General features: G+C 43.1%; 1 protein-coding gene across 2 annotated transcripts in view; it reads right to left on the bottom strand.

Annotated features, from left to right (window-relative positions):
- Nucleotides 1-4,520: 4,520 nt before the first annotated feature.
- The window catches only part of CDC23 (cell division cycle 23), a 36,628-nt gene continuing 24,877 nt past the window's right edge, over nucleotides 4,521-16,271 (bottom strand). Inside the window, exons 12-16 of one of the 2 annotated variants that reach the window (XM_075856745.1) lie at nucleotides 15,857-15,932; nucleotides 12,822-12,883; nucleotides 8,886-8,964; nucleotides 8,686-8,805; nucleotides 4,521-6,256 (exon numbers count right to left, since the gene is read on the bottom strand). In XM_075856745.1, the coding sequence (XP_075712860.1) occupies nucleotides 6,080-6,256; nucleotides 8,686-8,805; nucleotides 8,886-8,964; nucleotides 12,822-12,883; nucleotides 15,857-15,932 (514 nt within the window). In that variant the 3' untranslated portion in view covers nucleotides 4,521-6,079. The remainder of the gene's footprint in view (nucleotides 6,257-8,685; nucleotides 8,806-8,885; nucleotides 8,965-12,821; nucleotides 12,884-15,856; nucleotides 15,933-16,271) is intronic. The other variant, XM_075856746.1, reaches the window with a different exon arrangement.

The raw sequence follows: 16,271 nt of genomic DNA, 5'->3' as shown, positions 1-16,271 counted from the left end.
CATCGGCAAACCCATTGAAAGCAATGGGCAGATGTTTGCCGACGTATTGGAGCCGTCTTTTCAGGCGTAATTCGAGGCGTCAAAACGCCTCCATTACGCCTGAAAGTAGGTCGTGTGAACCCAGCCTCCGAACATAAACAGCAATTTCTCATATTTTTAAGAACATTTCAAAAGCCTTTTTTTTAAGGTACCTGTTCAGTTCTGAAGTGGCTTTGAGGGGCCTATGTATTAGAAACCCCCATAAAACACCCCATTTTAAAAACTAGACCCCTCAAAGTATTCAAAACAGCATTTAGAAAGTTTTTTTTAACCCTTTAGGCATTTCACAGGAATTAAAGCAAAGTGGAGGTGAAATTTGCAAATAAAATTTTTCTTGCTGAATTGCAATTTTATTCAAAAAAAATTCTGTAACACAGGTTTTAGCAAAGAAACACTTCTAAATATGTATTGTCCAGATTCTGCAGTTTTTAGAAATGTCCCACATGTGGCTCTAGTGCGCTCGTGGACTAAAACACAAGCCCCAGAAGCAAAGAAGCACCTAGTGCATTTTGGGGCCTCTTTTTTATTAGAATATATTTTAGGCAGCATGCCAGGTTTTGTGAGGTGTTGAGGTGCCAAAACAGTAGGAATACCCCAAAAGTTACCCCATTTTGGAAACTACACCCCTCAAGGAATTCATGTATGGTTGTTGTTACCATTTTGACCCCAGTTTTTTCACAGAATTTATTTAAATTGGGCTGTGAAATTTAAAAAGTAATTTTTGATCAGTTTCTTATTTTCACAAGAAATGAAACACCCCATTTTGTTGCCCAATTTGTCCTGAGTGCAGCAATACCCCATTTGTGGTGATAAACTGCCGTTCGGGCCCATGGGAGGGCTCAGAAGGAAAGGAGCGCTAGGTGTTCTTTGGAGTCCAGATTTTGCTGGATTGGTTTTTGGGTGCCATGTCGCATTTGCAGAGCCCCAGAGGTATCCAAGCAGCGGAAACCCACCAGAAGTGACCCTATTTTGGAAACGACACCCCTTAAGGCGTTCATCTAGAGGTGTAGTGAGCATTTTGATCCCACAGGTATTGTCTAAAAGGTAATGTGCAGCAGATGGTGCAGTGTGAGATTTGCAATTTTCTATATATGTATACCATTTCGGTGTCCAATATATTGTCCCCAGCATGCAGCACCAGAGATATCCACCCTATAAATTGTAATGTGGGTTCTCCTGGGTACGGCACTACCCTACATGTGGTTGTTATCAGCTGCCTGGGCACACGGCAGGGCTTAGAAGGGAAGGACCACTATTTGGCCTACTGGAGCTTTTCTGGTGCTGAGTTGTGAATACAGAAGCCCCTGAGGTACCAGTACAGTTAAAACCCCCAAGAAGTGACCCCATTTTAAAATCTTCACCCCTTAAGGCATTCATCTAGAGGTGTAGTGTGCATTTTGATCCCACAGGTATTGTGTAAAAGGTAATGTGCAGCAGATGGTGCAGAGTGAGATTTTTCTATACATATATGCCATTTCAGTGTCCAATATATTGTGCCCAGCATGCGCCACCGGCGATAAACACCCCATAAACTGTAATGTGGGTTCTCCTGGGTACGGCAATACCCTACAAGTGGCTGTTATCGCAGGGCTCAGAAGGGAAAGATGAGGCGGATAAGCTGTGCGGAGTGCATCAGGGTAGATGAAAATCTAAAGGATCTATGATAAATTTTAAAACACTATCATACAGAGCCCTGGTTTTTCGGGACACGTGTCACATTGATATATTGTGTCCTTCCTTATTCCCCTCTTATAGCAGACTTTGCACCTCTTTTGACTTTTTCCCTTCTTGCCAGTTTGGGGAACTTCTCCTGGAAAGTGTTACCCTGGTACGGTGTGTGGCCTCGCTTCCAGAAGTACTGGGTGCCCCCTTCTTGGTCCCTAAAGATTAGGTTCTTGATAACCACCTCTTGAAATTCCAGGAAAGTTCCCGTATTGCCTGCACATCGACGTAGCACATACACATTGTACAATGCCATCTGTATGATGTGCACGCCCAGCTTCTTATACCACACCGCATGGCGCTGTAGGGCTTCAGGAATTGATCTGACAAGTCCACCCCTCCCATGTAACTATTGTAGTCCAGGACGCAGTCTGGTTTGGGGGTCTCTGTACTGGTACCTTGTACAGGTACATGGGTACTGGTGTGGCCATGTATTGTTGTCAATACAAGGACATCTCTCTTGTCCTCGATACACAATATGTTGCTGCTAGAATGTGCCCTGTTCTCACCCCTTCTGAGTGTTTGCCCAAGCAGAGTCTTAGAGAGGTCTCTCAGATTTCTTCTAGCAGTGCCGCATGCCGCAGTACTTCTGGAAGCGAGGCAGTTGGAGTGGGACGCTGGTATAAAAATTATCCAGGTAGAGTTAGTAACCCTGGTCCAGCAGTGGGTGCACCAAATCCCACACAATTTTTGCATTAACTCCCAGTAAGGGGGGGGGGGGGGGGGCATTCTGGGGGCTGAATACTGGTGTCCTTCCCTTCATATATCCTAAATCTGTAGGTATACCCTGATGCCCTCTCGCACAGCTTATACATCTTCACGCCATACCTTGCCCTCTTACCCGGCAGGTACTGTCGGAATTGAAGCCTCCCTTTAAAATGTATCAAGGACTCATCAATAGAAATACACTTCTCGGGGGTGTATGCTTGGGAAAACCGGGCACTGAAATGGCCTAATAGGAGTCTCCGTTTATACAAACTGTCAAAACTGGGGTCATCTCGGGGTGGGTGCTGCTCATTATCAGTATAATGTAAGAAGCAAAGTATTGCCTCATTTATTTTTTTTAGGTTCCAGTTCAGTTCTGAAGTGGCTTTGAGGGGCTTATATATTAGAAACCCCTATCAAACACCCCATTTCAGAAACTAGACCCCTCAAAGTATTCACAACAGCATTTAGTAAGTTTATTAACCCTTTAGGTGTTTCACAGGAATTTAGAGCAAAGTAGGTGAAATTTCCATTTATTTATTTTTTGTCAGAAAATCCTTTTTATTCAATTTTTCTCTGTAAACCAGAAGGTTTTACCAGAGAAACACAACCTAATACGTATTGCCCAGATTCTGCAGTTTTGAGAAATATCCCACATGTGGCCCTAGTGCGGTAATGGACCGAAGCACCGCCCTCCGAAGCAAAGGAGCACCTAGGTTTTTGAGGCCTCCTTTTTATTAGGCACCATGTCCGGTTTGAAGAGGTCTTGTGGTGCCAAAACAGTGGAAACCCCCCAAAAGTGACCCTATTTTGGAAACTACACCCCTTGAGGCATTCATTGCCGTTTTCATGGGGTGCAGGCCACTTTTTGATCAGTTTTTATACTATTTTTAAGTGGTGTGGTGACTAAAAAAACAGCAATTCTACTATTGTTTTTTATTCTATTTTTGTTTTTTATAGCGTTCACCGTGCGCTATAAATGACATATTCACTTTATTCTGCGGGGCGATACGATTACAGCGATACCATATGGTTATAGTTTTTTTTATGTCTTATGGCGTTTGCACAATAAAATACTTTTTGTACATAATCATTTACTTTTTGTGTTACCTTATTCTAAGAGCCATAACGTTTTTATTTTTCCATCAAGAAAGCCGTGTGAGGACTTATATTAACGAACTGTAGTTTTTCGATCAGAACAATTTTTGGGTACATGCGACTTTTTGATCTCTTTTTATTCAATTTTATGGGAGGTGAAGTGACCAATTGTGATTCTGGTATGGTTTATTATTATTTTCTTTTATGGCGTTCACCGTGCGGGATAAATAACGAAATAATTTTGTAGTTCTGGCCGTTACGGACATGGCGATACCAATTATGTATAGTTTATTTATCTATTTTTTATTAATAATAAAAGGTCTGATAAGGGAAAAAGGGGGATTTTTACTTTTAAAACATTTTCTTATTTTTACTTTATCCTACTAGGGGACTTGAGGGCAGGAGGCCCTGATCACTATTCTAATACACTGCACTACATGCGTAGTACAGTGTATTAGAGCTGTCAGCTACTCACTGACAGCAAGCATAGTGGGTCCTGACAAAGTCAGGACCCACTAGGCTTCCGTAGATGGCATAGCCGGATGCCATTGCTAGGCGTCCAGTTGCCATAGCCACCATCGCCGGCCGATATAGTGTAGCGGGCCGTCGATGGTGGTTTAACCCCTAAAAAGCCGCGATCGCTATTGAACGCGGCTTTTAAGGGGTTAAATCAGTGGGGACACAGCGATCGGTCCCCGCTGTAGGAGCTGTGGCAACTGCTGTATGAGACCGCAGCTGTCTCAGCTTCTGCATGTGTGGGGAAGACGGCCGAAATGGCCGTTACTCCCGTGACGCACTATTAGGTCATGGAGCGCCAACGATACAGCTACCATGACCTAATAGTACATCCAGGAGCGTGAAGGGGTTAATTATAGAGATCTCCTCTGTGTACCTGTACGAGTTGAACAGAATCAGGACAGGCTTTCAAACTCTGGAGGTAAATAAAAAAATGTCCATTCATTAAAAGCAAGCATATAATTTAAAAGTGGGTAAAGTATTTTAATACAAAGTATATTACTCAACTTCATCATACAATGCATAAGCTTGGTTTTCGGATTAAAAAAAAACCAAAAACCACAAAAATGCTTTCTATAGCCCTGGTCTATGATCTTATATATTTGGTAGGTGATAATGAACTGTTTTATATAAAATATTCTAATGCGGTTTCCACGGTCTGTGCATGGCTCCGGAGCACTGAAAACAAGGCCATGTGCACAGCCCGCGATTTGCAGGCGGCTCGCTGCTGACACTCCGCGGCCGGCCCGAAAATCACGGCCGTACACATGGCTACGGTCGTGTGCATGAGGCGGGTTTTAGGTTTTGCCTCTTTACCAAAAACAAGGGGTTTTCCCAACAGAGTAAGGCCTCATGCACACGAAGGTGTTTTTGCGTCCGCAGTTCATCCACAAAAGTGGATGAATTGCGGATTTATTTCTATGAGCCCATACACACGACCGTGTTTTACACGGACCGTAAAAACTCAGGACAAATAATTTTACGGTCCGCAATTGCGGTCCGGCACCATTGAAATTAATGCACATCATCTGTGTGCATTATCAGTGATTGCGGATGGCCCGCAGATGACACTCCGCGGCCGTCCCTGTCTGTAACCACCGCTAAGGCCGTGTGAATGAGGCCTTAGTCAGAAGGGGGAGGTCCTCCACCATCTCTATTAGCCAATAGAGTCTCCTTAGAAATTGCCATGTAATATTACTTTTAGGCCTCATGCACACTTTCGTTGGCCGTTAGACGGTCCCGTCACACACTGACCGTGTGCAGTCCGTTGTTTCACGGACCACATTCAATGAGAAGGCCGAGACTGTTCCGTCAAAAACGGGCAGGAGTAGGACCTGCCCTACTTTTGACGGAACGGCCGTACGGTTCATGGCCCCATTGAAATGAATGGGTTCAGGGTGCTATCTGTGACAAAAACGGATAGAACCCTGAAAGGAAAACCTGAAGTGGGCATGAGGCCTTAATCTGCAGCAAGACAGCTTTTATATGGGGAGAGGTTGTCCAGATGGATCAACTCCTTTACATTTTCATGTGCTCCACAGTTTAGTTGCCCACAGAGTAAACCTTATATCCAAAAGGAAGGATAAGAGAAAGCAGCATATGCATTAACACACTACCTTTCAATAGATTCCCGATTTCATTTTCTGACACACTAGAAGTAGGACAGGCAAAACTTCCATTTTTTTTTCCGCTTTAGGCGCAGTATCTCTAAATAGAAGCATTTATAGGTCACAGTATAAAAAGTTTATTGACAATAGATTCATGAGTAATGCAGATAATCTTGAGGTAAGAAATCTGCCTCTCACAGGACTCTAAAGCTCTGTCTGTGCCAGCACAAACCTGACCAGTCCAACATCTGTTTGGCATCATGATTTGTTTTCACTACAGACGAGCTCTGAATGGAAATTGTGGGAGCTTCAATAGAAGAAACATTTCTCCAGAGTTATTGCACTGTTTTTACTGCAGGGGTGATGACCAAGGATCCTCTTGGAGGATGCTGCTATGGCATCACTGAGGAAAGGTTTAAAGGACATACTCTTCTTGTGGGGGTGTTGCTGGCAGAAACGGATTGAGGGAATAAAAATGAAGCATTGGTTAGGATGTCGCCGGAAGGGCTTTCGTTCTGGTTACGTAGCTGCAGAATCTGTCGTAAAAGTGCTTTGCCTTCTTCTCTTGTCTGAAACAGTAAAACTACTCGTAAGCAACAACATAACAGTAGCAGATATTAAGTAGCTTACATTAATATGTCATTTGTAATGGATTATGGCATATGCTCCTCAAATGCATTCCATTATTTCCTACATTATTCTTCAAGATTCTTTTTACCAAATCACAAACATCTTAAAAGTAGACTTACAACGACTATATACTTACAGGTGCAACTACTACAAAGAAGACATGGACAGCTTCCCTGCATTTACTTGGTACCAACTACCCATAGGGTATGAGGAAAAATTATTCCTAAAAGGGTATCCCCCAACTGAAACATTAATGGCAATATGCCATAAATATCTGATAGGAGTTAGATTTAGGTCCCAGCTCTAGGACCTAAATCTATTTCCAGAACGGGGTTCACCCAACCCTTGTCCCACCTGGTGAGGCAACCACCATGAATGGAGAGGTGGCCACGCAGGTTCATTCATTCATTCTTCTCCTAGATGCAGCTGAGGGGTGGGTGATCCCGGACCTACTAGACATTTATGATTAATGCTTCAGTTGGGAATAATCCTTTATCCCATGAGAAATAATTAGCCATCATTGTCTAAGGAAAGGCTGTACAAATCTTATCCAGGTTTGGAAGCTTGCTCTAAAAAATTTGGAGATAGAAACAATACACTGTGGGCCTAGAGTAACACAACACTGTAGAAAAGAGATTGCTACATATTTAAAAACTAACAGTAAGGCCTCATGCACACGACCGTAAAAACTCCCGTTATTACGGGTCGTAATTACGACCCGTAATAACGGGCTCATAGACTTCTATTGGCGACGGGTGCCTTCCCGTTTTCTCACGGGAAGGTGCCCGTGCCGTTGAAAAAGATAGAACATGTCCTATTTCAGGCCGTAATAACGGCACGGACAGTCCATAGAAGTCTATGGAGCTCTCGTAATGACGGGTGGCTACATGTGTGCACCCGTCATTACGGCAGCGTTGCTAAGCGACGTCAGTAAATAGTCACTGTCCAGGGAGCTGAAAGAGTTAACTGATCGGCAGTAACTCTTTCAGCACCCTGGACAGTGACTACCGATCAGTATAAACCTGTAAAAAATAAAAAACGTTCATACTTACCGAGAACTTCCTGCTTCCTCCAGTCCGGTCTCCCGCCCGTTGCCTTGGTGACGCGTCCCTCTCGACATCCGGCCCGACGTCCTGGATGACGTTTCAGGCCATGTGACCGCTGCAGCCAATCACAGGTCAATCACAGGCTGCAGCGGTCACATGGACTGCCGCGTCATCCAGGGATGTCGGGCAGGATGTGAAGAGAGGGACGCGTCACCAAGACAACGGCCGGGTAAGTATGAATTTCTTTAACTTTTATTACAGAAAAGGCTGTCCCTTCTCTCTATCCTGCACTGATAGAGAGAAGGGGCTGCCGATTAGTGCAGTGCTATTTTGCCGCCAAAAACGTGCCCGTAAATACGGGTGGAATACGGGTGACACCGGACCCATATTTACGGGCACGGGTTCGTAAATACTGGTGCAAAACGGGTGGAATACGTGTGACACCGGACCCGTATTTACGCCAGTATTTACGGGTGGGAAAAAATACGGTCGTGTGCATGAGGCCTAACACTGAGGGGACTGTCCTAAACGTAGACAGGATAAAATTAGACCAAACAGTATAAATTTGTTGCACAACATGGACACCAAATTTTGGGCGTAATTTGAGCCAGAATTCTGTCAAATTTTCCCCACTGTTCAGCAAACACAGTACAACTAGGGATGTGCATTTTTTTCCCCCTGCCCCACTAGTCAAAATAGAGAAACACTTAAAAGGGGTTGTATAGGCGCCAAAAATTAGCAGCAGTTTAGTCACTGCAGTATGCGAATACACCGCCAATCTACATTCCGGTCCCCACGTCGCACCGATTAAAAGATTTTAATAGATTTTTACAGCATTGGCGGGGGACCAGAAAGTCTAGTGGCACAGTCTAACTTCATGACGACACGACTCGTTGTCATGCCCTGCTGTACTCTATGTACAAGCAGTAGTACAGCAATTACATCGCGTACAGCTGGGCCGGTCACATGACGACGAGTCGGGTCATCACGAAGTTAGACTGTGCCACTAGACCGGAATATATATTAGTAGTGTACTCGCATACTGCAGTGAGTACACTGCTAATACTTTTCGGTCCCTACTTAACACCTCTTTAAATGGTAGTGACGGCAATGTAGTAAAAATTTTACACACGCACTCCATTCCACTCTTCCAGACCAGAGCAGGCCCCTCCCACTTCCCCAGAAGGCACAACCCCCCCCCCAAAACTTCCTTAGTCATCAAAGGCCCCAGACACCCCCAAACCTGCCAGTAATCAACCCCCCAGTCATCTATACAAAAGCGGATTCTTGAAGACTGACCGAGAAAACAATGAAATACTTACATCATTAAAATTAAAACACTTCTGGGCACATGCCGAGGCCTCATTCCACATTTTACACCTGAAGTAATACTGAGCCAGGTACCTAAATGCAGTGCTCACTTCTTGGTGTTCCACTATCTCCTGGAAAAGACCATGTAAACTGCTGTGAGAAGATCCACACACAAATTGACCAACAAAAGAAAATGGAACTAAAGACTTACCCCACAAGAGTATATATCCTGTATATATTTAATGTAGCACTGTGCAGCCTGTTCAGATTCATTCAGCTGTTCATGAAGTCTTAAAGAGGAAACAAGTAAGACACGTAAAATGTGCACAGCTTCCAATGGAAAAACTTAAGAGTTGGCCAATTTTGGAAAACCTAAAAAGGGTTGTGCCAGAATTTATGAAAATCTGACATAATAATGCACACGACAACCTCTTTCTAACAAAGCTAGAACCAGCCCTGTATCTCACATGGATCCAAAGATTTTCCCTTTCATTGCTCTGCTAGATTTTCTTCAGGCTGGCAGCTCATGGGGCATGTCCTTTCTGCTGCAGATTTTATAGTGTGCCAACCATCTTAACCTGTAGATGGTGATCCTGTGAGCTAACTTGCCCTCAAGATATCACAACGTATATAGACACATTAATTAGCCGCAGGACATGCCATAAAGGTCTGATAGATGCGGGTCCGTGCTGCTATCCTAGTCTTAAACTGGCTTCCAATTTCTGGAGGAATTTGTAATTCCCCCAAGTTATGATGCCACACACAAAGTCCACGCTAAATACTGCAAAACATACACTGTTCAGCCACAACATTTCAGCAGTGATTACCGCTAAAGTCATTTAACCCCTTAATACCGACGGTATTTTAAACCCTAATGACCAAGAAATTTTTGACGTTCATCTATCGTCTCATTCAAAAAGCTCTAACTTTTTTATTTTTCCGTCAACATAGCTGTATAAAGTACATGTTTTTTGTGGGACAAGTTGTATTTTTTTTTTTTTTAATAGCACTATTTCGGGGTACTTATCATTTATTGATTAACTTTTTTGGTGGAGTAATATGAAAAAGAAATGAAATTTCACCACTATTTGGGTCTTAAATTTACGCCGTTTACCGTCTGGTATAAATAACTTTATTCAGCCGGTCGTTACGATTGCAGCGATACCAAATTTATAAATGTTTTACTTCTTTTAAACTCAAAATACGGTGACACAAAAACCAATAATTTAAAGAGCCATAACTTTATTTTTCTGCTGACATGGCTGTACGAGGGCTTTTTCTTGCGGGATGACTTGTAGTTTTTATTGGTACCATTTTGGAGTACATGCGACTTTTTGATCACTTTTCAAAAATTTGGCAAGGCAGGATGAACTGAAAACAGCAATTCTGGCATGTTTTTTTTTTTTCTTTTTTTACGAGTTCACCGTGCAGGTTAAATAATGCAATAGCTTTATAGTTTGGGTCGTTACGGACGCGGCGATACCAAATACGTTTAACTTTTTTTCATAATAAAAGTATTTTGTAAGGCGAAAAAGTGGGCTTTTGATTTTTTTTTTACTTGGGACTTTTATTACAAACTTTATTAAAACTTTTGTTTAACTTTTTTTTAGTCTCCCTAGGGCACTTTTCTATGCAATCTTTTGATCACTTTTATAATACACTGAAATACTTCTGTACTGCAGTGTATTATGCCGGTTAGGCCCCATGCACACGACCGTAAAAACGCCCGTAATCACGGGCCCATAGACTTCTATTGGCCATGGGTACCTCCCCGTATGCTTACGGGAAGGTGCCCGTGCCATTGAAAAATATAGAACATGTCCTATTTCAGGCCGTAATAACGGCATGGGCAGGCCCATAGAACTCTATGGGGCTCCCGTAATTACGGGTGACTACGTGTGTGCACCCGTAATTACGGGAGCGTTGCTAGGCGACGTCAGTAAATAGTCACTGTCCAGGGTGCTGAAAGAGTTAAACGATCGGCAGTAACTTTCAGCACCAGGGACAGTGACTGCCGATCACAATATAGATAAAGTTGTAAAAAAAAAACAACACGTTCATACTTACCCAGAACTCCCTGCTTCTTCCTGCAGTCCGGCCTCCTGGGATGACGTTACAGCCCATGTGACCGCTGCAGCCAATCACTGGCTGCAGCGGTCACATGGACTGCGCGTCATCCAGGGAGGTCGGACTGGATGTCAAGAGGGGGACGCGTCACCAAGACAACGGCTGGGTAAGTATGAATTTATTTTACTTTTATTATGGAAAGGGCTGCCCCTTCTCTCTATCCTGCACTGATAGAGAGAAGGGCTGCCGATTACTGCAGTGTAATTTTGCAGAGAAAACGTGCCCGTAAATACGGGGTGGAATACGGGTCGAATACGTGTGACCAAGGACCCGTATTTATGCCAGTATTTACGGGTGGACAAAAATACGGTTGTGTGCATGGGGCCTTAGTGTAAACCTGATAGACAACCTTTAGGCCATGCCTCTGGCATGGCCTAACAGGCATTTACTGAAGGCAGACCTGTTCGCAACAGACTGGGCTTCAGGAGCACCCCGCCCGATGCAGGAAAACTTCTTCTGAAGTGCCCCCATGAAAAGGTGGTGCTTCAGAAGTACTGCCCCGAATGGCCGACATAGAAATTCTGTACGCCGGTCGTTAAGGGGTTAAAACTATTTCTTAAAAATGCAAAAAACGCAGCATAAAACCACTGGCATGTGAAATTAATAATATTGATTACATTACAGGTGTCATTGTAAGAAGATATAGTCTGATATATTAGGCAGCAAGTTAACAGTCACGAAATATGGGCATGCGTAAGGATCTGAGCGACTTTGACAAAGGTCAAATTGTGATGGCTAGACAACTGGGTCAGAGCATCTTCAAAACGGCTGGTCTTGTGAGAGATTTCCGGTAATGCAGTGGTTAGTACCTACCAAGTGGTCCAAGGAAGAACAAAGGTGAACTCCCGACAGGGTCACGGATGCCCAAGGCTCATTGATGCGCGTGGAAAGAGAACGCTAGCTCATCTGGTCCGATACCACAAATTGCTAAAAAAAAGTACTAGTTATGAGAGTAAGGTGTCAGGACACACAGTGCATTGCAGCTTGCTGCATTTGGGACGGAGTAGCCTCAGACTGGTCACAGTTCCCATGCTGACCCCTGTCCACCGCCTAAAGTATCTACAATGGGCACGTGAGCATCAAAACTGGAAGATGGAGCAATGGAAGAAGGTGGCCTGGTCTGATAGTTTTCTTTCACATCATGTGGATTGCTGGGTGAGAGTGTGTCACTAACCCAGAAAGAGATGGCACCAGGATACACTATGGGAAGAAGGCACGCCAGCGGAGGCACCGATGCTCTGGGCAACGTTCCTACCGGGAAATTTTGGGTCCTAGCATTAATGTGGTTGTTACTTTGACACGGACCACCTACCTAAACATTGGTTCAGCGCAAGTACATCCCTTCATGGCAACAGTGTTACCTAATGGAAGTGGCCTCTTAGCAGGAACAAGCCATTCCTGAACATTTTATGCAGTGTGGCAGAGATCATGGAAAAGTATTCAAAGTGTTGACTTGGCCTTCAAATTCCCCAAATCTAAAACCAATCGAGCAACTCTGGGATGGACTGGAAAAACAAGTCTGATCCTTGGAGGGCCAACTTCACAACTCACAGGACTTGAAGGATCTGCTGCTAACTTCTTGGTGCCAGTTACCAAAGGACATCTTTAGAAGCCTTGTGGAAACTATGCCGCGATGGGTCAGAGCGGTTTTGATGGCACGATGGGAACCTACACAATATTAGGCTGGTGGTTTTAATGTTATGGCTGAACGATGTACAACTACAGCGTCATCACGGAGTTACCTTTGAAATGTAATAGTATATAAAAATATTAAATAATCACAGAAAATGACAGCATAACGCTAGAGGTGGGACAACCTGCAATCTGGAGAAGGAAAGGGCCACAGAGCTGATTTAGCTCTGTGGACCCCTTACCAGCAATACTCCTAGCCACTGGCTGAGAATGGGACTGCAGAACGGCCTCATGATTAGTGGGCGTCTTGGAAGTCAGACCCTAACCCATCCTAGCTATATGCCATCAGTTTCTGTGATGGGAATACCCCTTTAAATGTGAAACTTACTTTGCCAGTTTAACTAACGCCATTTTTTCCACATCACCAACAGCATACGCCCTCCAGTAGCACTATCAAAAAACAAATACATACAATTAAGAATTAAGTACGTTCCTCGTATATTTATGTTTATTTCTACTAATAATTTTTTTTACAGTTCCTTTACAAGGTTGAATTAAAGATATCCTATCACCATCATTGTTTTTGTAAATACTTCACTTGAAAACACAATGAACAGGCATCATCAAACCAGTGGAATTATCTATAAAAAAAATCTAAAACGGCAACTTAACCCCTATCCGCACGAGGACGTAACTGTCCGTCGTTGCGGGAGGTTACTTCCCGCACGAGGACGTATAGTTACTGAGTTTTTCCCGGTGCACACTGTTGACGACAGTGTGCACCGGGAACCGGGAGGTCAGCTGTCGCCGACAGCGGACTCCCCTCTTGCCGGTCAGCAGGGCCTTTGCCGCTGATTTAGGCGAATTAACCCCTTAAATTCGGCGATCGGTTGCAATCGCCGAATTTTAGGGGTTACTAGCATATCGGCAGACCCCGGTCCGAAATCGCGGGGTCTGTCGATAGTTAGTATGGCAAACGGAAGCCAAACAATGGCTTCCGGGTCTGCCATGGACGGAAGCCCATCAGGACCAACCTTAGGCTGGTCCTGATAGGAAGTCACTGTGTCGTTCCCGATGCACACTGTCGGCGACAAGGTGTGCATCGGGAACTTGGAGATCAGCTGTCCCCGCTGATTTCGGCAATTAACCCGTTACATGCGGGGCTCGATTGCGATCTCCGCATGTACAGGGTTTGTACCACATCAGCAGCCCCCATGCAATCGTGGGGGCTGCTGATGCTTGTAATGGCATCCGGAGGCTAGGCAACGGCCTCCAGGTCTGCCATGTATGGAAGCCTATGAGGATCAGCCTTTGCTGATCCTCGTAGACTAACTGTCAGAGTGACAGTTGGAATACGTTACACTACCTAGGTAGTTAATGTATTCTAGCAGCGATCAGAGCTGCAGGTCAAAAAAGAAAGTGTAAAAAGTAGAAAAAAAAAGTTTATAAAAATGTATTATAAAAAAGTGTAAAAATAAAAGGTTGTTTTTCTATAATAAAAGTCATTTATTATAGGGAAAAATGAAAACGTAAAAAAAAAAAAGTACACATATTTGGTATCATCGTGTTCGTAACGACCCAAACTATGAAACTATAATGTACATTTTTCCGCACAGTGAACGCCGCAAACAAAATAAACGGAAAACTGTCAGCATCGCTATTTTTTGGTTACCACCCCTCCCAAGATATAGAATAAAAAGTGATCAAAAAGTCGCATTTACCCCAAAATGGTACCAATAAAAACTGCAAACCGTCCCGCAAAAAACAAGACCTCCCACAGCTTTTTTGACGAAAAAATAAAAAAGGCAGAATAAATTAAAACTTAATTTATTGCGCACGGTGAACGCTGTAATAAATAAAGAATTTAAAGCGCCAAAATCGCTGTTTTTTGGTCACCTTCGATCTAAAAAAGATCCTGAGGGGCCAAAATGCTCACTATACCCCTAGAAAAATTCCTTGAGGGGTGTAGATTCCAAAATAGGGTCACTTTTGGGGGGTTTCCACTGTTTTGGTCCCTCCGGGGCGTTGCAAACCCGACATGGCACTGAAAACCAATCCAGCAAAATCTGCGCTCCAAAATCCAAAAGGCGCTCCTTCCATTCTGAGCCCTGCTGTGGGTCCAAATATCAGTTTACGAGCACATATGGGGTATTGCTGTAATCGGGAGAAATTGCTTTACAAATGTTGGGCGGCTTTTTCGCCTTTATTCCTTGTAAAAATGAAAAAATTCTATGTTTCCACAGAAAAATAGGTGATTTTCATCTTCACAGACTAATTCCACTAAATTCTGCAAAAAAACTGTGGGGTCAAAATGCGAACTATACCTCTAGAAAAATGCCTTGAGGGGTGTAGTTTCCAAAATGGGGTCACTTTTGGGGGGGTTTCGACTGTTTAGGTACCCACAAGACCTCCTCAAACCTGACATGGTGCCTAAAATATATTCCTAAAAAAAGGAGGCCCCAAAATCCTCTAGGTGCTCCTTTGTTTCTGAGGCCGGTATTTCAGTCCATTAGGACACTAGTGCCACATGTGGGATATTTCTAAAAACTGCAGAATCTGGGCAATAAATATTAAGTTGCGTTTCTCTGGTAAAACCTTCTGTATTACAGATTTTTTTTTATTACAAATGAATTTCGGCAAAAAAAATATTAAATGTTAAATACTTTTGTGTCAAAAAAGACAAAAGTATAATAGGTATGATACCTTTATTGGCTAACCATAAAAGTTCTATATGCGGCTTTCAGAGCACAGAGGCTCCTTCTTCAGGCAGTTTACAAATGAATGTAAATTTCACCTCTACTTTGCCTTAATTCCTGTGAAACGCCTAAAGGGTTAAAATACTTTCTGAATGTGGTTTTGAATACCTTGAGGGGTGCAGTTTTCAAAATGGGGTGATTTATGGGGACTTTCTAATATATAAGGCCCTCAAACCCACTTCAGAACTGAACTGGTCTGTGAAAAAATGGCCTACTGAAATTTTATTGAAAATATGAGAAATTGCTGCTAAAGTTCTAAGCCTCGTAACGGCCTAGAAAAATAAAAGTACGTGAAAAAAAATTATGCAAACATAAAGTAGACATATGGGGGATGTTAACTAGTAACTATTTTGTGTGGTATTACTATCTGTTTTACAAGCAAATACATTTACATTTAGAAAAATGCACATTTTTGCTAAAATTTGAAGTTTTTCACAAATAAATATTGAAATTTATCGACCAAATTTTTTCACTAACAAAGTACAATATGTCACGAGAAAATCTCAGAATCGCTTGGATAGGTAAAAGCATTCCGGAGTTATTACCGCATAAAGTGACACATGTCAGATTTGAAAAAATCATCTGTGTCCACAAGCCCAAAACAGGCTGTGTCCTAAAGGGGTTAAAGCTTTGTAAAAAAAAAATTAAAGTAAACATTCAGACATACCTTTTTGGCCTCAACAAGTTGATTGAGCTTTTCATAACATTCACCTAATGCAACAAGCATCCTGGAGTCATTCGGTCTGTTAAGAAACAAGATTGTTAGGATACAGGATAACAAGCATTTTAATTGGCAACACAATGTTGTATATGATGCTGCTACTGAGATCTATTTGCGGTCCTACCTGGAATAAAGATGTGCAAAAAAGCACAGGGCTTTAGGTCAAATCCTCACAATGCAGGTAAAAGCATTGCGGTTTCTTAAAGAAATAGACCACCAAAATGTTTTAAATACCGTATATGGGAATTCTGAGTTATTAGAGGGGAGTCCCTCATTTGGGATCTGCATCAATTAGCCACAGTGGAGAGCAACCATAAAACGTGCCCTAATCTCTGAAGGACCCAGCACATCCAGGCATTAC

The sequence above is a fragment of the Rhinoderma darwinii genome, chromosome 3, assembly GCF_050947455.1.
Source record: "Rhinoderma darwinii isolate aRhiDar2 chromosome 3, aRhiDar2.hap1, whole genome shotgun sequence".
NCBI lineage: Eukaryota > Metazoa > Chordata > Amphibia > Anura > Rhinodermatidae > Rhinoderma > Rhinoderma darwinii.
The sequence above is the reverse complement of the archived record's forward strand: the minus strand, read 5'-3'. Positions and strand labels throughout refer to the sequence as shown.